The sequence below is a fragment of the Lampetra fluviatilis genome, chromosome 3 (genome assembly GCF_964198595.1).
Source record: "Lampetra fluviatilis chromosome 3, kcLamFluv1.1, whole genome shotgun sequence".
In the NCBI taxonomy this organism is placed as follows: domain Eukaryota; kingdom Metazoa; phylum Chordata; class Hyperoartia; order Petromyzontiformes; family Petromyzontidae; genus Lampetra; species Lampetra fluviatilis.
Genome location: NC_136277.1, coordinates 9,827,877 through 9,854,393, shown reverse-complemented (window position 1 = coordinate 9,854,393; position 26,517 = coordinate 9,827,877). Strand labels below are relative to the sequence as shown.

The 26,517-nt window shown below is 46.0% G+C and overlaps 2 protein-coding genes across 3 annotated transcripts in view; one reads left to right on the top strand and one right to left on the bottom strand.

The window, feature by feature from the left end:
• The window catches only part of USP30 (ubiquitin specific peptidase 30), a 28,259-nt gene extending 19,378 nt beyond the window's left edge, over positions 1–8,881 (bottom strand). For both annotated transcript variants that reach the window (XM_078882417.1, XM_078882425.1), the window contains exons 1-3: positions 8,800–8,881; positions 6,031–6,131; positions 803–2,404 (exon numbers count right to left, since the gene is read on the bottom strand). In XM_078882417.1, coding sequence (XP_078738543.1) covers positions 803–2,404; positions 6,031–6,130 — 1,702 coding nt within the window. In that variant the 5' untranslated portion in view covers position 6,131; positions 8,800–8,881. The remainder of the gene's footprint in view (positions 1–802; positions 2,405–6,030; positions 6,132–8,799) is intronic.
• Positions 8,882–12,681: 3,800 nt separating this feature from the next.
• On the top strand, positions 12,682–14,608 carry LOC144949006 (bifunctional peptidase and arginyl-hydroxylase JMJD5-like). Its single transcript, XM_078878794.1, has one exon. It carries the CDS (start codon positions 13,115–13,117, stop codon positions 14,456–14,458), a length of 1,344 nt encoding a protein of 447 aa, XP_078734920.1. The 5' UTR covers positions 12,682–13,114; the 3' UTR covers positions 14,459–14,608.
• Positions 14,609–26,517: the final 11,909 nt, after the last annotated feature.

The window sequence follows — 26,517 nt, the reverse complement described above, 5'->3', positions numbered from 1 at the left end:
TTCATCTCATGCATACGTTTTGCTCCATTCTGCTGTAATGTGCACCGATTCCTATATCATTGAGTGTAATATTGGCACATAAAATACAGATTTATAGCATGTAATTTGCATCAAAAATAAATTCTCACATACACAAGTTTTGATGCTTGCAGAGTGTAAGAATCGCAGAATTGACTTTAATCAATAAACGGACGCATCATTACATGCCCTTGCCTACCAAATAACCACCCTAATAGACTCCCTCGAAAAATAAGCTCCTGGTCACATGGACCAGACCTAACCATGATATAGGGATCCCACATGTTGCATGGCAACATCAAGCAGAAAATCAATCAGTTCTTCCTCTCGATTTAAAGCTTTCATGACTGCAGGGATTAATCTTCTTGGTTCTTTCGGTAAAGTCACGTAGAAGAGAAATAATAAAATAATAAAAATGAAACATAATAAAATACAATTCTCACGACGTTTCGGCCACAACGCAAGCAGCCGTCCTGAAGATGCTGTCTTTTCGACAGCCCTGTTCTTCACCTGAGGACGGCTGCTTGCGTTGTGGCCGAAACGTCGTGAGAATTGTATTTTATTATGTAAAATTTTTATTATTTTATTATTTCCCTTCTACGTGACTTTACCCAAAGAACCAAGAAGACGAGTTCTACCTCCGATATACATTAATTCCCTTCCACCGCCTCCTTTCGCCGAGTTCTCATCGTGCCGTCTGTCGCCGATCGCTTGCCGTTTTTTGACCAGTGCTCGGCAAACGGCGACAAAAACAAACTCGCGATCTGCCCTCCGCGGTCCTCACCTCTCAGCATTCCCAGCAGAGCGGCGTGAAGGTGACCGCTCGGAGCCCTGCGCTCGCGAGCGCTCGACTCGCTGCTCCGGCGAATGATGAAGCGGCCGGAACCCAGGCCCGGGTCCTCGCAGACTTCAGACGCAACACTCTCCAAGGAGCGGGAGGCCGGCGCGTAAGTGGCGTGCGTGCCCTCGTTAGTGTGGCGTCTGCCTGTGTTATTGCAGTGAATGTCTGTGTTCGTGTGGCGTGTGTCTGTGCCGCTGCTCTGCGCGGCTATGTTTTTGTCCTTTGTGTCCATGCTAGTATGTGCGTCTGCGCCAGGACTACTTGACCCTGCGTTCGCGTCACGTATAAATGTATCGCCGCTGTGTGCACGTGCGTTTGTGTGGTGTGTGTCTGTGCTGGTGTCGTGCCTGCCTTTATTACCGCCGTGCATGTTTGTGTCAGCGTGGCACCTTGCCGTTTGACTGCTGTGTGTGCCCGTGTCAGCACTACGTGTGCCTGTGCTAATGACACGCGTAGCAATATTATTACCGTGTGCTTCTGTGTCAGTGCCGCCACTGTCCATGCTAGTGTTACGTGTGTCAATGGAATGCGTGTCTGTGCTGCTGGTTTGTGTGTCTGCATTATTGTTACGTGTGTCTGTGTTGAGTCTATGTCTGTCCGAGTCTTTGCTGTGACTGCCTATATTCGTCGTGCGTGTGTCCAAGCCAGCACTGTGTGCATTGTTGTTGTCTGTGTTTTCGCTGCTGCTTTGCGTTTTAATGCTCTGTATGCCTGCATTAATGCTGCCTGCGTTCCTGTCATGTATGGCTGTGTTCATGCTGTCTGGGTTAGTGCCATTGCAATTTGTGTCGTGCACGTTAACGCTGTGGGTGATCGTGCTGCCTGTATCTCTGTTAGGTCTGTATGTGTTCGTGTCATGCGTGTCACTGTTCATGCCGCGGGTGTCTGTGTTGTGCGTATTATTGCTGTGCCTGTCCGTATGCAAGTCATCGGTGTCTGTGTTAATGCTGTGTGTGTTTGTGTTGTTTGTGTCCGTGTTAATGCTATGGGCGTTCGTGTCAATGCCGTACGTCTCTGTATTAATGCTGGGTGTCTCAGTGTCAATTTGCTGTGTGTCTGTGATAATGCCGTTTTTGTCTGTGTTAATGCCGTGTGTCACGATGTTATTGCCGTGCGGCTCTGTGCTAATGCCGTGCGTCTCTGTGTTAATGTCAAGCATGTCAGTGTTCATTTGCCGTGTGTCAGTATTAATGCCGCGTGTGTCTGTGTTACCACCGGCTGTGTCTGTGCTGTCGTGTGTTTCTGTGTTATTACTGTGTGCGTCAGCCTTAATCCCACTGAAACCCGCGTCAATGCTATGCGTGCCCGTGTCACCGCCGTGAGTAACCTCTTCCTGGTTGTGACACAGGCCCGGCGTGCGTGCGTCACCGCTGTGAGCGTGACACTCATTGTGCATTCGCTCGTTCGTGCCGTGCTCCGGCTCCGAGCCAGGGGCTGAGTCGGTGCCCTGTAACCAGGCGTGCAGAGGCGCGCATGTGGCAAGGGCTTGCAGCAGTGCGTTCAGGTAACACGCGTTCCCAATGTTTCGCAGGCCCGGTACAAGACCTGCACACACACAAAAACAAAGATCCCCCGTATAGCTTAAATATACATTTGGGGCAAGTGCTGTGAGCGAGCACCTTTGAAGCCCGACGCAGCACACATGGGGGTGGGTGCCCAGCACCACGTCCAAATGCCTTTGTCTCCCAAGTAACGATGCTTTCACACCATACCAGGTACTCATTTGAGGCCGAGTCGACCTAGAGTAAGCCCAGGACCAGTTTAGATATTCGTCACTAGTGTTGGCCGTGAGCGGGGAATTGAACTTGATCAACCGGGTCCGTTGTGCACTGCGCTAACCGCTACACTAACCGCTCCCCACAAACACCTGCTTACGTGTATAACCAAGTATGATTGACCTCCTAAAGCCATCCAAGCGCGATTGAGGCTCAACTCTGCTTAGCTTCTGACATGTGAAGAAATGGGGCATATTCTGGGTGAATTTGTACATTGGTTATGTTAGTGGTGAATGGTATGGTAAACGACTAAAGCATAAATTTCGATTTAAAGCTTTCGTGACTGCAGGGATTCATCTTCTTGGTTCTTTCGGTAAAGTCACGTAGAAGGGAAATAATAAAATAATAAAAATAAAACATAATAAAATAATATAATAATATTTTATATAAAAATGAAACATAATAAGGTGAAGACCAGGTCTGTCGGGGAGACAGCTGTCGTGAGAATTATTTTATTATGTTTTATTTTTATTATTTTATTATTTCCCTTCTACGTGACTTTACCGAAAGAACCAAGAAGACTAAAGCATAGTGTATGATGAGTTACGCGCCTAACAGTCTGGTGTGTCTGTTGCGTATGTGGGTTGGATTGAGTGTGCATGATGAACCGCACACGTGGCGCAGGTTGTTAAAATTGTATTTTTGCATGGCAGGTAATCACGTAAAATGGTAAACACATTGACTCACATACAGAATTGTATATAAATAGACGTGACATGTAATGGTTTTCACAATTAAATTGTGATCTGAGGACGCCGGTTCAATCAATGGGGCAACTTTTCTTTAATTCCCCCTCCCCACCTATGTCCACTCAGTAGTGTGAATGGGTACACCGCAGTTAGTCGATTGGAGGTCATGTGTAGGAAAGAGTTAAGTGTAGGTATGGCCACCGCTTTTGACAGATCTTGTCAGCATGGAAGAGTACACCAGATGTCCTCTACAACTCTCTCTGGAGTAGACCCTTCCACCAGCAGTAGCACGAGCGAGGAAGCAATTACAGAGTTGCACCTTTACCTTTTAATTAATACAGGTGGTCTTCTACTTACGATGGAGATGCGTTACGACGACCCCATCGTAAGTCAAAAATATCGTAAGTCGAAGATGGCCTAGCCTACCCAGGAGTCTTAAAGAATGGTGATAATTTAGCAAAACGGAGCAATTTACAGTACCGTACTGTATAAACTATATACTGTATGTATTTATTAATTACAATACTTTATTGCACAGTAAAATGTTAAGTAAAAAACCAAGGTACATTCTTAGCCTACCTATATGAACTGCAATTTAATAGAAAAAAATTTCAAGAAACAATCCTATCTGCTATAAAAACTTTTAACATGCATTGAATGTAACCCTAAAATGAAATCGTACGCTGCTGCGATTGCCTGCCGCGCGAAATTAAAAATATTTTACAATTTTGTCGTATCGCTATCGCCATCGTAAGATCGAAATATCCTAAGTCAGACCATCGTAACTCGGGGACTATCTGTAATGGTAAATGTACAATGTGGTGACTTAAGACCGCCGTTTCTGTTTGAACGTTTGCACGTGCCAGTGAGTGCATTCATTGCTAACATCTTGACGTCTGGCAAAAACAATAGCAAGCTGCAGCGTGTCCAAACTTCTTTGGCACGCGTCGTGACGGTTACTGCAAGATCTGACCATGTCCGTCCTGGTGCTCGCTGAGCTGCGTTGGCATCCGGTTGCTTAACAAATACATTCTGAGGTCTCACTCAATACACACAAAGTCCTTGCCACAAGTGAACCACAATACCTTGCTAATCTCGACAAGAAATCATAAACCATCACGCAAACTCTGGCCATCCTTGTAGCGGCCGTCTGGAACGCTCTTCCTTCCGATATTTGGAAACCACTGGAGCTATGCACTTTAAATCTCGATTGCGTACTAATTTCTTTAAAACGGCTTTTTGTGTTTAGTTTGTTGTCTTTTCCCCGTACCTCTGTTTAGCACGGTTGGCTACGTATATGTGCCAAAGAAGATCAACATACATACATACAAAATCCCACCGCAAACGATAACTGGTTCCTGACTTTCGGAATCGATGTTCGATTTTGGAAAAATGTTATGGTTTAATGACGATTGCTTAACAACCCTAATACAGAATGTGATATATGCTGGGTTTAATGTCCGTGTGTCTTGAATTATTTCGGCACCCGGTACAACATAACCAGCAAAAGTTCAGTCTATTGGCAAGCCGATAAATATTCAGTGAGGAATGAAGCTTCAGGTATGCTGAAGGTCTCCCTATGCCGTGTTATCATGAGAGTTGTTTGACCGTAACTCACTCTGCTGGTCGATGTGGATTTGTGAAGGGGGAGCCCAGGGCAAATTCAGATATCGCTCATCACTGATGTTTTATGTGACCGGGAACAAAACTCGGGTCACCAAGTTCACAGCGCAGTGAGCGCTATAAAGAAATGCAACACCACTATGTGTGCACATGGTATAATACAAATAAAACGCAGGTCTCATTCATCCCTATAATGGTAATCTGCCAGCTGCATTTTTTTTAAATCAGGCAAGCACTGAACTGGTTTGAGTTTTACAAGCAGGGTGTGGCTTGTTAAACAAACGTTGCTTGGTGGTTTATACAACTACGGGGCCTGTTTAACATAGCAGAGAAAAACTGTGCAATCTTCTTGGTTCTTTCGGTAAAGTCACGTAGAAGGGAAATAATAAAAATAAAACATAATAAAATACAATTCTCACGACGTTTCGGCCACAACGCAAGCAGCCGTCCTCAGGTGAAGAACAGGTCTGTCGGAAAGACTTTACCGAAAGAACCAAGAAGATCAATCCCTGCAGTCACGAAAGCTTTAATCGAAAAACTGTGCAAGACAAGAATGGATGGTATTGCCTGACTAAAATGTGCTTTTGTCTTCTCTTATTTGGCAACGAAACTAAATGTTGTCTGCCGAGTGATATATAATTTTTCTCTGGCCTCGAAAAATGTGGCATGGCTACTTTGTGTATGGTACGCATGTGCGCAACCTTGGTGCGTTACGTGACGTGTAGTCAAAGTAGTGTGTATGATACAGGTGAGACTGTAGTATCAAGTGCATGTGCAGTGTGTGTTATCGCAGTTAGATTGTGCAGTATATGGTGTGCAGTACGATTTAACTCAGCAGTGGTGAGATTATGTCGTATGTGGTGTGTATGCAGTGTGATTTCAGACAGGTGAGATTGCGTTGTATATGGTGCGTATGTAGTGTGTGTGCGTTTCAGAGAGTTGGTGAGGTTGTGTAGTATATGGCGTGTGATTGAAGACAGTAGGTGAGATTGTGGTATATGGTGCACCTCCCATTTAGCACGGTTGACTACGTACGGTGTGAAAGAAGTTCAACATACATGTAGTGTGTGTGTGATATCAGTACCTTTTTTTCGTGATGCACGAGTTGAAGGACCCCACAGGACATAGACTCCAACTGCCGCCAGTCCCAGCAGCCCCCAAACCTCTCCCCACCCCACCCCCATCCTGTAGCAGGGAACACAAGACAAATATCCCCCATAAAGCCTTCACGCACGTTTGGGGCGAGTGCTGTTCGCGAGCACCTATGAAGGCCGGCACGGTACACATGGGGATGGGTTGCCAGCATCACGCCCGGTCGCTTTCGTCTCCCTATTGGCAATGTTTACACATTGCACAGGTACTCATTTGTGGCTGAGTCGACCTAGGGGTGGCCCAGGACGGGTCAGATAATCGTCACTGGAGTTGGCCATGGGTGGGAATCGAACTCCGGTCGCCGGGTTTGTAGTGAAGCTTGCTAACCCCTGCACTACCACTCCCCCAGTTAATCATTGTGTATGTTGAACTTATTTTGCATCGTACATATCCAAAGTAACATACACCAACCACATCGTCGCCAACCGATGCACCACTTTCATCACCACAATTACGCCACAACTCCGTATAAAAGCAAATACTCCCCTTTGAGTGTGAACACCTTGAGATGAAATGTTGTTTGCAGTCTCCTATCAAGACCTGCACTGCACACAATGCATACGAATGGTTGTGGTTTCAGCAAAGATCATTCCTAGCACGGTAACCAAACATTGCCCAGAAAAGCCTCACTGAATCTGAACTCTTTTTTTTTTCCCAGGAGGGTCCTGCATTTGGGGGGTTGTTTGGCCAATTCCATTTATGAGTTTTTGGCACATTTCAGGATACATTACTGAAGAACACTGGGGGGGGGGGCTACACACGGCAATAGGGAAACACTTAGCAATTCTATAATCTCCCTACTACCTCGCAGCCCTAAAACCTACAACACCAGGTAATCACACAGGTGTTGTAGGTTGAGATCCGTCGAAATGAGGTACATTTCAGGTGATTTGGTCAAAGACAAAGCCTTAACATACTGTTGGGGCAAGTGCTGTGAAAACGTCGCCTGCCGCCTTATTCACTCTCTCCAATACACAAAGCACCTTGTACTGAACCCGTTTAAGGCACAATTTGCCACTGACGTTGAGCAGTAGCCGGTAACGATGTAGTGTGCATTTGAAAAATGTTGATACTCCTACTGATGCTCCTGCTATTGTGGAGTGACTCATGCAGCCAGCTATGGCTACAGGGTTTGGTGGTACATGTTGTTTATGTCGTTTATTGTGAAATTTCGGTCACAGTTCCTATGATCACTGTTACATTGCTTATGGCTTTATTTTGGTGATTTCGAAAAGTTTTTTGGTTTGGCCATGTTTGTTTGTTGTAGTACGGAGTTAGACTGATGGTTTTAATCTAAGTTGTCTTGGGGTTGTTGTTGTTTGACTTGCATCCCACTGGGATTTTTGCACAACGTTGGTGTACGGTGCTTTTTCTGGAAGACTTTGCTGTTTTTTTTTCCTGGATTTTTCTGTTTGCGCATAGTCACTTTAAGATGTTTTCCCGTTCATGTTTTTTTGTTTGTTGCGGTTGCACCCGATTCAAGAGCCGAATGGCTCACAGGGCTATCTCCACATTTGTCAAAGGCAAAGGTGTGATTATTTGTCTGTTCAAAATGTTTAGCGTACCTCCCGACATGCAAAAATGATAAAAATACACTTTTTTGGTGGGGGGGGAGCTCAATAAAGCATTTATTTTTTGCACGGCAATTTAACTGTGACGTTAAATCTGTCACGTGACCCGCGCACGTGGAAGCGTAACGCATTGTAGTGTAGTGGTTAGCGCCACGCCGCGCTACGAACCCGGCGACCCGAGTTCGATTCCCGCTCACGGCCACCACCGGTGACGATTATTTGAACCGGTCCTGGGCCCTCCCCTAGGTCGACTCAGCCTCAAACGAGTAACTGGTCTGCTGTGTGAACATCGCCACTGGGGGGGGGGGGGGGGGGGGTGACAAAGGCGGCCGGGCGTGGTGCTGTCACCCCACCTCCTCGTAGCAAATCAATGAAACTGAAAACTGTGATCACCACAGCGGTGACGTCAGCGTGGTGCACTTTAAATGCACGTGGACCCATAGTCCCATACTGCTATGAAAACATCGCTCATAGCGCACACACACAGACACACACACAGGCCACAACACAAACCCACGAGATGGAGTCATAGGGGGGACACGGGGGGACGTGGAGATACAGGTTTGTGGAGAGACACGGAGACAAATCGAACTCTTGGAGTAATCCGATGAGCTATGGAGCTCTTTGCGCACAGATGTTCGCAACTGGAGGGATACACAGAGACACGTGCGTATCGCGAGATGAGGAGGCATGAGAGACGGGCAGGACAGGCACAACGCAGACACAAGGACATATTGAGATGCTGGGGACAGATTGAGGACACAGATACACGGCGAGACGAGCAGTTAACGATACATCGTGTCAAGGGCACGCAGAGACGATGGGGAAAGGGTTGATATACAATGAGACGTGGGGACAGGGGGACAGAGACACATTGGGACAGGAAGGGACGCATCGTGAGGAGGACGGGTTGATACAGACTCATGATGAGATTAAGATACAATGAGACACGGAGACTCGCGGATATCCGATTATCACGGCTGGCTACGGGCAGAACCAAGACTCGTGATGAGACACACGAGTACATTGTTGTCTCTGTGTGGAGACAAGACAGACAGAGACCCGTGTGGAGACAGGGGAGAGACAGGGGAGAGACGCAGAAACTCGCCGTCGCCTCCTCCTCCTCTTACTCGCCACGAATCGCAGTCCCAGTCCCGGTGACTCTGGGCCCTGGCTCTGGACACGCGCTCCCTGCGTCGTGACGTCAGTGCGTCGTGACGTGAGGCGACGTGACGTCAGTACGTCGTGACGTGAGGCGTCGTACGCCCGTGCGTCGTAACGTAACGTGACGTGACGCCCGTGCGTCGTGACGTCGCCGGCGTTTTGTGGCGGCCTGCTTCGTGCGCGATGACGTCACGCAAACCGCCTTCACGTCCTGTGAACTCCCGGAGCGAGATGACGTCATGTCGGCGGAACGTGCGCGATTACGTCACGCAAACCGCCTTCACGTCCTGTGAACTCCCGGAGCGAGATGACGTCATGTCGGCGGAACGTCATCGCCAGTAGAAAAGCGCCCTTTGCAGTGACGTCGGGGTTGGTTTTGAGTTGTGGTCAGAATCAGAATGTTTATCAGAATATGTATTCTGATTTAATACATATAATAATGAACCTGAAATATATTTTGACTATTTTTATTTACGATCAGACACTAACAACTTACTCCAAAAATTTGCATTTTCCCACGATTTTTTTTTATTGCTGACGGCTTCATTCAACTTCTTACATTTCAAGACGTACATACTCATCGGAAACCGTTAAATATAAAAATTCCGTTCTATTTTTAACAGAAAAAAACTAAAATTAATTAACTTAATACTCTTTGAGGGGAAGCTCCTATCTTTGACCGTTTTCGAATTATTCAGATTTGAAAGTCATAAAATGCGTATTTTTTCGTTAAAAACCGCTTTAATCATAAATATCTCAAAAACAATGTGTGAAATCCACAGCAAGAAAATGTTGCTGTAGATTTCATACCTGAGAATTTTGTTTAATATTTTTATTATTTAATTATTTCCCTTCTATGTGACTTTACCGAAAGAACCAAGAAGATGAATCCCTGCAGTCACGAAAACTTTAAATCAAAAAGAAAATTAACCGTTAATATATTCTTGCGTATGAAAATACGTTCAGGAGCCGAATGCCAATGTCGAGGTCTGCTGGCCACGAGCGGGCTTCAGAAGAGATTTGAAGCTTTCGTGACTGCAAGGATTCATTCTCTTAGGTTTTTTCGGTAAAGTTACGTAGGTAAAAAATAAAAAAAAATGAAATTCAAATGTATAAAAGTAAGTTCTTTTACTTGTATTAAATGTCATTTAAAAAAATTGTTAATAATTTTTTTAATAAAAATTAATAAAAGTAAGTTTTTTTAGTTTATTATTTTTCATTTTAATTTATTTTTAGATTTTTTACCTACGTGACTTTACTGAACAAACCTAAGAGTACTTTCAGAAGAGAGTTCGTGCAGTTTTCGTATTCCTCCTCCATTGAGGGGGCACAGACTACAGTCGTTTACTATTTGGTCCATACTTTGTGTTGCATGGTCACAATCACACCTTGTCTTTAATTTTCACTTGATGAAGGAGATGTTATGAAGCGTTAACTTTGCATTTTATATGAAAATGCAATTCTTCAAAGGGGCCGTCCATAAATGACGTCACGCGATTTTGGTCGATTTTTGACCCCCACCCCTTCGTCACACGGCGTCACAAATAGTCAGACCCCCCCCCCCCCCAAAAAATAAAACATGCTTCAAAGCTCTTTAAACTATTGTCATTGTAGTGCGTATTTAATGTGGCGCTGCACTCTGATGTTGTAGGAGAAAACATTTATTAAAAAGTCTATTTCATTAAGTAGAACGTGTTGTCTATATTTATTTAAAGTTGCGCATTTTGATGTGACGTCACATTTCTCAAATCGCCCCCCCCCCTCTCGTCACACATCGTCACAAATGTCTGACCCCCCCCCCCCCCAGGTGCGTGACGTCATTTATGGACGGCCCTAAACAAAAAAATTATAAAACCTGTACATATATTGGTAGGGGTGGCCTAAGTGAGTTTTGTCAAGAATTTACGATGTTTTAACTGCTGATACTGTGCAGTCCCGCTTACGAGCGTTGGACGCGGGAAGGGGTCCATAAAACGCATGCCTTTACACTCACACGTAGCCTTATGATCGCATTGCTATGATACAGAGAGCAGTAAAAGGCAATATTTTTCATGGCAAATTATCGTTGCAGGAAAAATAAGCTAGTGCCGAGAAAATGTTTGTGAACCCCTTAGGATTTTCACATATTTCAAATCTAAAATTGTATTAGATCTTAATCTAAGTCCTAACATTAGCTGCCCGCTCATCTCTAAACCTTTATTAACAGCTTGCTCTCAGAGGCTAACCTCTCTCTTCCTGATGACGACCGCTTGTGTTGCGATCGAAACGTCGTGATATTTTAATCACTTTCTTTTTTGTATTTTCTTTTTTTATATCTACGTGAGTTTAGCGAAAGAACAATAGAATACTCATTGTTTGTTTAATTAATACATAATTTTGTTTCAAAATACATGGAATTGGTTAACATAAACCCCATTCGCCTATTAGATATTTAACAAAAGACGGTTTTGATTGAAGAAGGCTATCATGATTATACTATGGAATTTCCATAATTAGTATTGGGGTTCACAAACTTTTTCTGAGCACTGTACGTCGACAAGGTGGATGATTTTTGCAGCATTTGAACGCTACTTTTACACAATCTTTTTTTAAATGAAAACTATTCAGTTAAATGTATTTATTTATTCTGATGTAAAATTCTAAATAGTTGTTCGAATATAAATACATTAAATAAGCAATGTGTCCATCACATTTGTCTCTCTAAATAAATTTGTTAAAAAATAATTTATTATACACACCATGAGCTGTACGGCCTTTTGTGAGTGCATACTTTCAGCAGCATTGATTCATGATGAGTAAACAAAAAATGTAATGGTCCATGATGTGTGTTGAGTCTTTTATGAGCAATTCCTGTGCCAGGTCTGCTGTTGCGCTGTTGTATCAGTAGCAGCATGAAGCAGCATTGCCACCTTTGCAATAATTACGTATAAGTGCTCATTAATTGGCTGAACACATCTTAACTGCTGAGCTTGGGAAATTGTTGGCACCTGACTGCCTTAATTGCAGCTTATCTTTGGCTCCTCAGTGATTGTCAAATGCAATTTGCATGAAAAACACTACATAAAATGAAACAATTATTACACCACTTGTCAGCAACAGAATCGTATTATGCACCACGAGCCTTAACATTATCAGCACCAAATTTGAAAAAAGTGGCGTTTTCAAATGTTCCTGCTGTGGTTTTCACACCTGATGATGATTGCAATGTGTTGCAATCGAAACGTCGTGAGAATTTTATTGTTTTACTTTTATTATTTCCCTTCTACGTGACTTTACCGAAAGAACCAAGAACAACACCCATATTATTGAAATGTCAAGTGGCAAGGCATTCGTCCCCGCAGTGTATTGACAGAGGGGGCAGGGGGGAGTTGCAACGATGGCCCCATACCTCGGATAACGCTGTTTATCCACCGAGCCCCATTCATTGCATCACCACACTCCATCACATGGGGATGGGTTGGGTGAAGGCGGGGGGGTGAAGGCAGGGGGGGGTGAAGGCGGGGGTGAAGGCGGGGGGGGGGTGAAGGCGGGGGGGGGTGAAGGCGGGGGGGGGGGTGAAGGCGCGGGGGGGGGTGAAGGCGGGGAGGAGGGGTGAAGGCGGGGGGGGGGCACGGAGGGTGGGCGGGACAGGGATGACGGGCGGGGCAGCCACGTCATCCAAGTTGCTGTGGGCGAAACCAAGTGCGGCGTAGGTGGCGATGGGAGGGATGGAGGTGGGGAATGTGAAATTTCAATTTAACTCTGATCCCAATCAGTTGATCTAAACAAATGTTTCAACAGACGAACGTGGGATTCTTTTGTTCATGTTGGGGATATGACGACAACAAAAACACTTTTAGAAAAAAAAATAGTTCAGCTGCCGGAACTGCAGATGCGCTGTGCATTCGCTAGAGCTCCCGTGTCGCTGTGAACTCAACTTTCTGCTCCCCCCCCCCTCCTGCTACGAGTGAGATGAGAGGGCCGCGGCCACAACGTTCGCATCACTGGACGAGCTTTAGCTCCCAACTCACGGCGTCTGGAGCAGCATCATCACCACCACCTCCGACTGCCCTTGGCTGCACCCAACTGGGCGCTCGCAGTCGATCCGCTGGGAAGTTTTAAGCAAGAGGGCAACCCGAGTTGCACGGAACGGAGCGTTAGGCCAGGCACAGAAGATGTAGAGAGCCCAGCCTCTGCCTTGTCAAAGGAGACCACGTAACAAAAAACAACTTTTAACGCCCCCCCCCCGGTCCACGGCTCACAGCTCAGCTGACCAGCTCCCATCGCGGCGTCAACGTTAGCATGGCCGAGCACGGCACGTGTTCTCCGCAGCGCACGATCGCTGCCCTTCAGCTGACAACGCGAATACTGCTCGTGGCACTGATGGGGGCCCCAGCGTGCGCCAGCCTGTGGTCGACATCACCGGCCACCGAAGCCACTCCGGCCACGTCCATCTCACCCACGCAGCCGGAGGATGCGGCCACCGCCACCACCACCACGGGCCACCCGCCGGGTCACATGAGGCCACTGGGTTCACACGCCCCACCCGAGGCGGACGCGCCGTCGCTCGCAGCGATGCCCTCCCCGACCTCATTCTTCCACGAATTCGTGTCGCCCGGCCGCCCGGTGCTCTTCCGCGGCGCCGCGTTGCGCATGCCGGCGTTCTCGCGCTGGGCGGACGACGACTACCTGCGCGTCCGCTACGGCTCGCTCGAGGTGAGCGTCGAACTAGGCAAGAAGGAAAACCGCTCGGCGGGCGTCTACAGCAGCAGCCTGGCGTCGTTCCTGCGCTCGTTCGCGCTCGAGGACGTCTACATGGTGGAGAGCCTTCCCGTGGCAATGCGCGACGAAGTGTGGCCGCCCTCGTGCCTCGCGTGCGGAGGTCTCCAGCGAGCGCTCGTCGACTCGGTGCTCTGGCTCAGCGGCGGTGGCACCAAATCGGTGCTCCACTACGACTCGCTCGACAACGTCATCTGCGTGCTCGCCGGACGCAAGCGCTTCTTCATGGCTGACCGCGCGGAGCTGGAGCGCCTTGCGCTGGACCACGCCGACGAGGCGTTCCTCGGGGTCGACGTGGACCGCGTGGATATGTACCGATACCCGGGGTTACGTCGCATGCGCTGGTACCGCGCCACGGTCGACGCCGGCGACTGCTTCTTCATCCCCTACAAGTGGCTCCACCAGGTGAACTCGGACGCGGGCAGGAGCCTAGCGGTGAACTTTTGGTTCGTGCACCTCCACTGGTTCAACCAGACGGACTGCGAGAAGACGCCGCAGCCGCCAGCGGCCCAAGACGTGCCTCTGAGCGACTACCAGATGGCGTCCACCTTGGAGCTGTTGAGGTCGCAGGTGCTCGAGGACTTTGAGGGTCGAGACGTGGTCACGCTGGGCGAGATGAAGGACTGGCTGCGGGGACGGGGCCAGACGAACGGCAGTGGGATTCTTGCGCGGTTATTCCAGGCCAGCGACAGGGATGGGGATGGCGCCCTCACCATGGAGGAGCTGTACGCAGCACCGGCTGAGATGTTCGCCTCTCTGCTGGGCGTCACCGGTGATGCGAAGACGGAGGATGACAATGTCCCTTCGCCTCTGCGGCAGGCAACTCACCCCCAAGCGCAGCAAACACGCACGTCTGATGAACTGTGAACACACACACATGAACACACACACACACCGCAACCACCACGCCGTGTGTGTCAGCGAATTCATCTTCTTGGTTCTTTCGGTGAAGTCACGTAGAAGGGAGATAATAAAATAATAAAAATTCAACATAATAAAATGCAATTCTCACGACGTTTCGGCCACAACGCAAGCAGCCGTGCTCAAGTGAAGAACAGGGCTGTCGGAAAAGCAGCGTCTGAATGAAGTTTTTCCGACAGCCCTGTTCTTCACCTGAGGACGGCTACGTGCGTTGTGGCCGAAACGTCGTGAGAATTGTATTTTATTATGTTGAATTTTTATTATTTCCCTTCTACGTGACTTTACCGAAAGAACCAAGAAGATGAATCCCTGCAGTCACGAAAGCTTTAAATCGAAAAATGTCAGCGAATTCTGACACTTTCTGTAAATGATGAGTAACTAACAAATCAGAGATAACAGTGAGTGCCGGCTGGATGCTGATAAGAGCAATGTCGTATTCTACGGATTATAAGACGCGGTTTCCCTCTATTTCTGTTTTTAAAAAAAAACTTTGGGTGTGTGCTTGACCAGATTTATACAACAAGTTTTTGGTGCGTTACTTTCCGTAGCGTCTCTTAACCCGTAATGTGATTTCTGGGGAGGAAAATGTGCGATGGAGATCATTGTACAGGGTCCTGCCACCACGCCCTCTGCAACGTTGCGTTCCACCGCGATGCTGTGTGTATAATGCACACGCAGCCTTGTTTTGAGACCTCCAATTCAAAGGAGTCTGAAATAACATGGCCACATGTTTCACTGTTTTCGTGGTTTGAGAAAAGTCGCTGTGCACATCGCACGGTGGCCATATGACTTTCAAGACAAGATGGGAGGGGGACCGAATTCTTCGGTCACAATGTTGCATTTTGTTTCTATCTATACCTTTTGCATTTGTCATGGATCCAGTTTATGCGCGTGGTGTCTGTCTACGTTACGTGTATTCATGAGGGAAGCGGTCGTGCAATGGTTAGCGCGCTGCTCAAAGCCAATAACAGTGAGGATTATTTTAATCTGTTCTGGGCCTCCCCTAGGTAGGCTCACACATTGTACTCGTTTGAGTGTGTAAACGTCGTCACTGGGGAGACAAAGGCGGCCGGGCGTGGTGCCGGCCACCCACCCACCCCTCGTGTGTCGTGCCGGCCACCCACCCACCCCTCGTGTGTCGTGCCGGCCACCCACCCCTCGTGTGTCGTGCCGGGGTCTTCATAGGTGCTCGCTAACAGCACTTGCCCCAACATTCATTTAAGGCTATATGGGGGGTCTTTGTCTTTATATTCATACTCTAATAGTCCTAATGATCATCCTAGACACAATTGCAATGACCATCTGATTGATTTGAAGTTTTACGTTACAATGTGAAATTTAAATGTGCAGCTTCGTAGTCGGTTGTCTTCATGCAGTTGTTTTATGTAGTGCGAAAATGGAGGGAGTGTTGCTAGCAAAATGGGAAGTAATTCAGCAACTGATTTTAAACTGCTTCATTGCTTGAGATGGAATGTGTACACTTACACGCTTACAAATGCATGCAAGCAGGTACTTGCATAAAGGCTTTTCATGAACATATCTTGAATGGGTGAATTTGTGAAGCATGGCTTAATTGGGTTTTTGTTTAATGCACACTTTTTTTTCTTCCTCACAAAGCTTTGCAAATGGAGTGACGTCATGACTTAAATACATTTTCAATTCAGAACTTTGGCAAGGAACCTGCATCGCTTTGTGTCAGAGATCGACAACCACAAGACATTTGAAATATGTATGTCCCTTTGATGTTCTTTTAACCACACTGGGTTGTTCACCTTGGGTAGTGCTTGTCACACGGTAATCGCACCACATTGTTTCATCGTCACAGTTTGAATATGCCAAATTAAGTGATACACCAAATTAAATAAAATGGGAGGTTGTGGTGCAGTAATTGGTGGCATGGATGGTACTGTCAGCTCGCAACACTCGAGAATGTGGTTCCATCATGGGTTGGTTACATGGCTTAGCGGTAGCGCATCTGCCACTTTTTCCAGATGTTCACGATTTGAAACCAGTGCCCGCCTGGGTGATTACTGTTGGCTTAATAAGCGTAGAAATACACACCGTCTACTTCACGGTGGACGTAAATAATCCCAAGATGTTAGTGTAAACCGTTGGTTTATTTTTGGCACAGGTAAAAGCCATTCCACATTAGTCACGATCCGAATTTTGGAAAAAATACTAATATGGATTATATAACAATTGTTACCCCTGTTGCAGAGGGTCGCAAACGGGTTTTGATTCATTACCCGTACCCGGCCGCACCAGGGTCGCAAATGGGTACCCGTACCCGGCCAGGTACGGTTTCCCGTTCCCTACCCGTACCCTACCCGAAATGAGTGACAAACGGTTACTCACCAGTGACTCACGGCTTACCTGTACCCGTACCCGTACCCGGCCGGGTACGGGTAGCCGGGTATCGGGTAGGGTACGGGTATCGGGTACCCGGTTGCGACCTCTGCCCTGTTGCAAAAAACCTGGCAGGACTCTCCTGAAAAATTGTAATGAGACTTGATGAGGCTTCCCTCAGTAGAGCATAATAATCATAATTTATATTTGATGGTTGTCTGGATTTGAACCCAGGACCTGTTGGGTGCCCGCTGAGTATTCTGACGTGGTATTTGCTCACTGAGCCACCCAGCAACCTCTGTTAATAAATAGAAACAATATACATTCGCAGACTGCTTAAAATTGACGGTGTTTGCTAAATTTGGAATTCATAATATCGGTATTGGTACGGAGTGGTGGTGCAATTATCACTGCCACGACCTGTAAACCCAGTTACCTACGTTTCATTCCCGGTCATGACTAACATCAGTGGCGAGTGATATCTGAACTGGTCCCAAACCCGCACAGACAAAAACGATCAATCCCCATCATGCCTAGCATGGCAAGGCCTTTATTCAACAGTGGTTTGAAAAAGGGGTGGGGAATATGGATATTTATCCCCCCCATACTCGTCAAGGGACTTGAGCAATGATAAGGAGGCTTGTATCGGGTTGTATACAAGGTCCAGATATATAATGTAGTCGTGTACTGTGATGGCTGTCAAACATGCAAGAGCAGACCCTGTCTCCCCTACCAAGGAATCCGTGATATGTGGCAGTCCAGCTATTGAAATTAAGCCGTTGAATTAAAATTAAGCTATTGAAATAACAGTTACTAAAGGAAGTTATCAGATGAATAGTTACGTTTAAATAAAGATGGGGTGTTGGATATTGAAAATTCTTAACTAACAAAGAAAGGTGAAGATGGTGATGAGCCTTTTTAAATCCTTTCTATTAAGTTCGCTTGCTTGCTTCGGACCGTGCAAATCTTTCAGTCGTTTTTTAACCCACTTCCCGAGATCCAATAGAGCTGACATTTTCCACACAGACTCGTTGTGCGTGACAATTAATGTTCGTGAAAATTTTTTCCAAAAGTTTACACTTTTTAGGACAAAAATATTATATTTAATTACCAATTGCTTAATGGTGCAATGCAATCATCTGACCCATAGGTGGCAGCCATCTCAAGCCAGAGGACGAGAGGACTCTAGCCGCCACGCATATAAAGGATTTATAGTGAAAAACTTTGTTTTTACGGGCTATACTTATTGTAGAACTAGTAACGTCATGTCACGAGACACCCCTTCAGAATTCTCGCAAGAGCAGTTCATTCCGTCATGTTACTGGATGGACCACGGAAGCGGATATCACAGAGCGACCTCTGAAATCCCTTCAGGTGTATTCAGATCCACACGGTAGGGAGCAGTTCCATTCCCACACATTCTGCGACAGGGAGAGATGTGCATCAAACGGTAGTTAAACTGATACATTTCGCAGAACTGGAATCGTCCATAAATTAAGTGCAATGGCTTGACATCTCACAGTGAATCGTGAAATCCCTTTATAAAAAAGCGTTTAAACTGGCCATGATTGTACTGTACAGGCAAATCTCAATTACTTGCACATCAGCCATTCAAAATAACTTCAAATCGACATTTCCATTAAAAACATGTTGTTTTTGGCCTCTGTATGCTTGCATTCGAAGAAAGGGCCTTGCTGTGCGTTGAGGGTGATTGGCGGCGGTGCGGGGCAACAGACCGCTGGCAGGGTAGAGTACTGTATATATTTTTAGGTTTTACTATTGGCTTCTTACACTCGGGGGAAACACCACGTCCAGTGTTACCCGTGCAAAGTACACAACAACAACAACAGCCGCCATTCGCCACGAAGTAGCGGTGACGTCACCACGGCGCCTGTGCCAGGCCAGGTGCACTTTCGAGGCCACGCGAAGTGTCCACATCGCCACGGCGCCTGTGGCAAGCGAGGTGCAATCTTGATTTGAAGCTTTCGTGACTGCAGGAATCCATACTCTGGTTCTTTCGGTAAAGACACGGAGGTAGAAATAAAATAAAATAAATCACGACGTTTCGATCGCAACACAAGCGACCGTCATCAGGCGGAATCTATACAGCAGGACAACTGCTGATTTCGGAGAAAGATCTGTTAACAACAAGAGCAAATCTAGAGCTTATAAAGGGTTTTGGTGGGCTCTACCCCATGGGTAAGTGGGCGGAGCGTGAGAAAATTAGCATGTCAATGGTACAGGATGCAGCAGCATTGGCTGTCGCGCTGTGAGACAGGGGGGGGGGGAGTTGGGCACAGGTAATAGATGGAAGGTAGAGAGAAGCTGGGTTAGTGATGCTAATGTCAGAAAAGCGAGGTGCACTTTGAGGCCGCGTAAAGTCTCGAGGGCTCGTTGACAGGAGGTCACGGGACAGACCCAGGTGCCATGGGTCGACTGAGTGAGATGACTGGCAGATGCACCAGCTATGTCCCCTCCTGTGCCAACTTGCTGGATTTTATCCGCCCGGCGCTCCGCTTGTTGTTGTGAGCGATGCTCCTCCGCCCTCCGCTGTTGCTGGAGGGCGACTGCCTGCAACTGACCAGTAGTGTCCTTCACGAGCCTCCTCCATAGAGGCCGATCTTGACACCGCTGGTACCAGTCTTAGGCAAGTCCACTCAGCTCCGCATCTTGTACCGCATCAGTCTATCTCCAGCCTATGTCGTGCCCGTTTAGCCCCCCCCCTCTATCCGGCCAAACAGAAGCTGCTTTGGCATGTGGTGACTGGGTATGCGGGCTCCATGACCCATCCAACGCAGCCGTACCAGCCGGAGGAGCTCACTGATGGGAATGTGTCCAAATCTTGCAAGTATTCGTGAGCAAAGGGGCCGTCCATAAATGACGTCACGCGATTTTGGACGATTTTGACCCCCCCCCCCTTCGTCACACGGCGTCACAAAAAGTTAGACCCCCCCTCATATATGACGTCACAAAGCTCTGCCCCCCCCCCCCCCAAAAAAAAAACATGCTTCAAATCGCTTTAAACTATTGTCATTGTAGTGCGTATTTAATGTGGCGCTGATGTTGTAGGAGAAAACATTTATTACAAAGTCTATTTAATTAAGTAGAACGTGTTGTCTATATTTATTTAAAGTTGCTCATTTTGATGTGACGTCACATTTCTCAAACGCCCCCCCCCCCCCCAGGTGCGTAACGTCATTTATGAACGGCACCCAAAGTGCAGATACATACGTGGTAGCACACACACGCACACAAAAGACATAAACCATATCCCTAGTCCTCCGATGCTCCTGCCTCGCTTTGTGGGATTGCCCAGACCCCTTTTTTACACGCCTACGGCATGGTGAACAAACCGTACTGTGTGCTCATGTTCGAAAATAGTTGCAAGCAGTATTTGTTGGCATTCCGTTATCCCCCCGAGACTTCAAGACAGTCGCAGGCAGCGTTGTGTTACCCGTTTCTCCGATTGGCACGGTTGGTTGCATATGGTGCGAAAGAAGTTCAACATACAGTACCTAGGTAATAAAAATAAAACATAAAATAATTCTCACGACGTTTCGGCCACAACGCAAGCAGCCGTCCTCAGGTGAAGACCAGGTCTGTCGGGGAGACAGCTGTCGTGAGAATTATTTTATTATGTTTTATTTTTATTATTTTATTATTTCCCTTCTACGTGACTTTACCGAAAGAACCAAGAAGATGAATCCCTGCAGTCACGAAAGCTTTAAATCGAAAAGTACCTAGGTACTTACGTGAACTTTTCGGAGGGCTCGACAACAAGGGTATGGTTCGGGAGATCGGTTTGGTGCCACTGACTCGTGAAGTCGCACAGATACATGGATATTTACGCGGTCTAACCAAAAAAAACCCCTGTATTGTAAATGGGAGGATGTTGTTGGTTGACCCACACGTGGGAGCGTGGAGGTGGAATGTCAACTGCCTGGAAGAGGCGTTTATGGAGATTTTTTAAAATTAAGATCGCCCCCTGGTGGTGAAATCAGCCCTCGGCAATTTGACGGTGAAAAGGTGAGAATAAAAAAATATGTAACTTTTTAGTTTGTATTCCCTCCGTCAGATTTTTTCCCCCTTGTCCGTTCATCTCCCTTCTCCAGGTATCTCCTTCATCGTCGAGGTTTCTCCAGGTATGAACGCTATATCCTCACCTTACGCACACACATCTGTTAGGCGCCTCGTCCTATCTATGCACGTGTCCATTTTTATTTTACACGAATTTATTTAACTCACTCTGTTGTTATTGTCGTTCTCGTATCCTCAAATCTTGTAACTCTATTTTAACCCACTTTCCAATGTGGTATCGACTGCAAACTTGGTATACTTATGTCATGCTGATGACAATACTATATTATATCATTAAAACTAAAATAAATATTTTAAAACATCTTATTGATATGTTATGTTTCGGCTTGGGTCTAATTGTCCACGCTCAGGTCACGTTGGCTGTAAATCACCACGGCTCCCTTACGTTATGGCAAGCTTCGGGGCTACTTCCTGGAGTCGTGGAGTTCTGCCATTACTCGTACGGTACATTTCATTAAAGCGTGTTTAAAAAAAGTATTTTTAAATATTACTTATGAGTCGATCATTGTTGCCCACATCCTCACACCTGAATATTTCTGTATCATACGAACGCCCAGCAACTCCCCGGCATCTCCCCCTAAACGTCATTAGAGGGAGCCCTGTGACCGTGGCCACATCACACTGTGCAGTGCACGGTGAGAGCTGCTCCATGTTAGGCCATTGAGCCCAGCTCACAGAGGGGAGTTTCAAATCCGCAATGGTGGTGGTCTATCCCGTATCCAGGAACTGCGATTGAAGAGAGGAGTTTTCAGGCTTTTTTTTCTTTTCAGCATATTCAAACTTCTGAATTCGTGTGAATGTAAAAATAAATCTCATTTAAAAACACTCATATTAAGGACGCTGTCTTTCCGACAGCCCTGTTCTTCACCTGAGGACGGCTGCTTGCGTTGTGGCCGAAAAGTCGTGAGTATTTTATTATGTTTTATTTTGTATTATTTTATTATTTCCCTTCTACGTGACTTTACCGAAAGAACCAAGAAGATGAATTCTAGATTTGAAGCTTTCGTGACTGCAAGGATTCATACTCTTATGTTTTTTCGGTAAAGTCACGTAGGTAAAAAAAATAATAAAAGTACTTGATACAGCAAGCGTGCTGTGACGGTTCCACCTGAAGACGGAAGCTTGTGTTGCCTCCGAAACGTCGTGATTTTTTTTATTTTACTTTTATGAATTTTAATTTATTTTTCTACGTGACTTTACCAAAAAAACATAAGAGTAAGAAGATGAATCCCTGCAGTCACGAAAGCTTTAAATCGATATTTAAAACTAATATTAAGGTTTAGTCTTTATGATATTTTCACAATCAATGAGCTAGCACATCTGGTGTTCTCGTTTCAAAAAATTCCGATGCGTTACCATGAAGTGAAGAAGCATGCTTAGCCACTGGCAAAACAAGATGAAGCGTGGGTGGGTCTGTGCCTCTGTCAGGGATTCACCAAATGAGCATGTTAGAGTACACAACATTTGCCATTGAAATCCTGGGTTCAAGCAGCGGGTTTGAGTGTCTCTCTTGTGGCTCATAGTGGCAGTGCAAATCCAACTCGGTTCCGTTTCCAAGATAAGGCTGCAACCGTAATATAACCAAGTCCTCCAGTGTAGTGAATTTGATGTAAGTGTGATCACCATTGGTTTGCCAAAAAATTACAAATATACACGTTCAATTCTAGATTTGAAGTTTTCGTGACTGCAGGGATCCATACTCTTTGGTTCTTTCGGTAAAGTCACGTAGGTATAAAATGAATAAAATCACGACGCTTCGGGCGCAACACAAGCGTCCGTCATCCGGGGGGACAACCACAGCAAGAAACTAAATTGCTGAAGTGGGCACAATGGCTGCTGGAGCACTCCCTTCCCCCCCTCTCTATCTCACACCCCTTGCTGCCCCTCCCCCTCTCTCTTACCTATAGAACCTCTTGCTACGGCAGCTCTTTTGCCCACTTCAGCAATTGTTTCTTGCTGTGGTTGTCCCACCTGATGACGGACGCTTGTGTTGCGCCCGAGACGTCGTGATTTAATTAATTGTATTTTATACCTACGTGACTTTACCGAAAGAACCAAAGAGTAAGGAGCGTTCATTCGACGTTATTCAATGCAGTCCAACGCGTGTTCATTCGGGCACTGATGCTGCAGCGTAGATCTCCTTCTGACGCAAGGCCTACTTTACCATGTATACTTGTTCGTATATGGAAAACATGTATACATACTTGCTGGTACAGGCAGACCCCGCTTAAGATGCGTTTTTGGAGAGGTGAGCACGAATGGAATCAGCGTTAAAAGGGGTCGTTATACCATTGTGTAAATGGGGATACGGTCCCTGCAGCGTTATTTCTTTCGTACGAGCAATATGTGAAGGCTTATTTGGGGTATTGATAATAGCGCTGCTAATAATACACATGGTAAACATTACTTGGTAAGAAAATTTAATGATTTAAAATAACAATCGGTATTATATTTAGATTTAAAGCTTTCGTGACTGCAGGGATTAATATTCTTGGTTCTTTCGGTAAAATCACGTAGAAGGGAAATAATAAAATAATAATATAAAATTCTCACGACGTTTCGACTGCAACACAAGCAATCAAAAATGATGATTGCTTGTGTTGCAGTCGAAACGTCGTGAGAATTTGTATTGTTTTTATCTTCTTATTATTTTATTATTTCCCTTCTACGTGACTTTACCGAAAGAACCAAGAATATGAATCAGTATTATGTGCTGCAAGTGCATTCTACTATACTCCTACATGGCAGGTTTAAGGGGCTGCTGTGTAGAGAAGAGCTTCAGGACGTCCTTTGTGTTGAAGTTTCTATGCAGGTGAAGCCTGAGACTCTATCCTGGTCTCGTGAGTTCCCCAATTCCCTAAAACAACGCAATGTGACCACGATTCGTTGGGGACTGACTGACTCCAGAATGTACGTCTCTCTCATGGGCTGAGTGAATTGTGGAGGTGGGCACGTTTCGTCGGCTGCGCGTTCTCAATCGTGAGCGCTTTTTTTATTTTTCTCATAAAAATGTTCTCTAGAGAGCACTAAAACGATCAGCGTCCTGTGGGGTTGGCGCCAAGCGAGGTCTGCCTGGATATGCACGTTTGTTAATTGTGAATTGAATTGTGGATATGCGCTGGATTAATGTGCTTTCATTTTCAAGAAGTGATGTCCCATTTTTTTTGTGGTCTTACTTCCCACCTTTTCGCATACTCACTCTTACCCATTTAGTGTACTGCATGCTTTCTCACGACAGCCCGACTCCTGCACCGTCTCAACTCATTCAATCTCCCCCCTCAATTCAAATTTGGTATCCGTGGTCCTGCTGACTCATCCTTATCCTGCACAATTACCTCTCAGTTGCAGTCATATCTTTGTTTTTTCTTATATTTGGAAAAACATTTTTGGGAATAATTCACACATTTTTTAAAAGTGCATATGACATGTTTTTTTATTAGATATTGGCATAAAACACGACTAAGATTCAAATATTTTACCATTGTGAAGAAAATACTCTCCTTTTAACAAACTGTCCAATTCACAACGTAATTTTTTTTTTCACTTGCGAGCAAAATGCTTGTTTTCTCATGAGCAAAATATGTAATGGAGTACAGTGATTACGTGAAGTGAATTCACTTGAAACAACCGCTTAGCTAATTTGCTGCATAATTCATATATTTTTTATTGCATTTGGTGGCAACAAATTACGTGATTTGTAGTAACTGCGATTTAACCAACATGGAGTGAAATTTAACGAATAAAAATCCATGCAAAGCAATTTTTTCAAGTGATTTTCTAGTCTTGTGTTCATGCGATTGCTTTGCCCGATAGTGGGATTTCCACTGCCTCGAAAAGTTTTGTTTGTGTGATGCTGAACTCAACCGCCTGCAAAACTGAATCAAGCTCGATTGCGATTGACATTAGAATCATTGTCTTCACTCTAGGGTTGGTAAAACGAGCATCATATGAAAAAAATATAAATTGTGTAGAAATTATGCAATGGTAATCATGTTACGACATGAAGGATCCATTCACAACATTTTCAGTGTCATAGAATGACCTTTGACATGCAGAAGGAGAAATCAGAGGGGGTGGGGGGGGGTGCACATTCCCACACGTCCTTTAACAAAGATAAATCCGTCGCATGACATTCAACGCCATGTTTCATAATTCTCCAGCAATGCAATTAAGCCAACACTTTGGAAAGTAAAAAAAAACGTAATTTGATGTTTGTAATCAATGGTGACTGGTATGAGGCCATAGACGAACTAAGATTTGTGCATATAGTTCAACCATGAGTTTGCGACCTGAATTCCAACTCGGCCCCCGAGGCCACCTGGTCACTCGAAAAATGAGCACCTTCTGATGAGTGAGAAACCCAAAATCAATCAAGTGGTTGCACGATTGATGTTCCTGACCACCACCATTTTAACCAATTCCAGAGAGGGGTTCGCCATAATACTGGTTGGAACCTCCTGGTTACACCAGCCCACAGGGGATGATTGTGTCTGTCCGTCCGTCCGTCGTGCAGGGAGGGGCTGGGTGGGGAGGGTGGGGCTGGGTGGGGAGGGGTTGGGTGGGGAGGGTGGGGAGGGGCTGGGTGTGGAGGGTAGGGCTGGGTAGGGGGTGGGAGGGTGGGGAAGGGCTGGGTGGGGAGGGTGGGGCTGGGTGGGGGGTGGGAGGGGTGGGGCTGGGTGGGAAGGGGCTGGTCACCCCGTGGTGCCCTTGTAAAACTCAACGTTTAACCTACTCACGCCGGCTTGTGCCTGCCCTCACAGCCGGGCATATTTGCGGAATACACCACGCCGCCGTTGACCCTGGCCATTGACCGAGCAACCCAACGTTCCTACCAGCTCCCTCCGCAGGAATGTGTTATGGGCATCCGTTCGAGAGGTGGCCAAGTGGCTTTAGAAGCCAGGGTGCTGAGCTGTCCTGGTGTTCAAATCCAGGCAGCTGTTTGTGGTTTAACTGGTTTCTCTCGAATCAGTTGATGGCCTCAACCTGGTCACCATTAACTGGTTCTGCACTTAATTTGTCTAAATTCCAGCGATTAGAATGAAAAACATTTAAGTTTACTATCATGTGATGAACCTCACTCTAATATGCAGAGTGTAGTCAAAAATGCTGCCCTGTCCCGTGTGTGGACCAAAGGTCACTTAAAGGGATCTCAGAGGTCGTTGATGGTTGCTTCCGTGGGTCGTTCTCCAATACGAAGCGTTGCACTGCTCTGAATGGATACGCTGAAGGAGTAAAATTGTGGAAATTACCCAAGAAAATGATTTAGACAACGGGCACCCTTAATTTTTTCCATTTTTGAGCACGCATCTTTAAGTTCCAAATAATGGTCACAGTTATCAGGGTCAATTGGTTGAGGATTTCTGCACCGTATTCTGAAAGCTTCTAATGTTGCATTTATTATCTTCTGGCTCTACGCAAATAGCTTTATTAATCTCCTTGCTTCTCCATGCATTTTGTAGTAAACGAGGTTGGTGATAGACTGAGCTTGAAAGGATCATTGTTTACAAAAAAAATAACAAACATACCGTGAAATAAAGACAGACTGCACACAAACACCATCA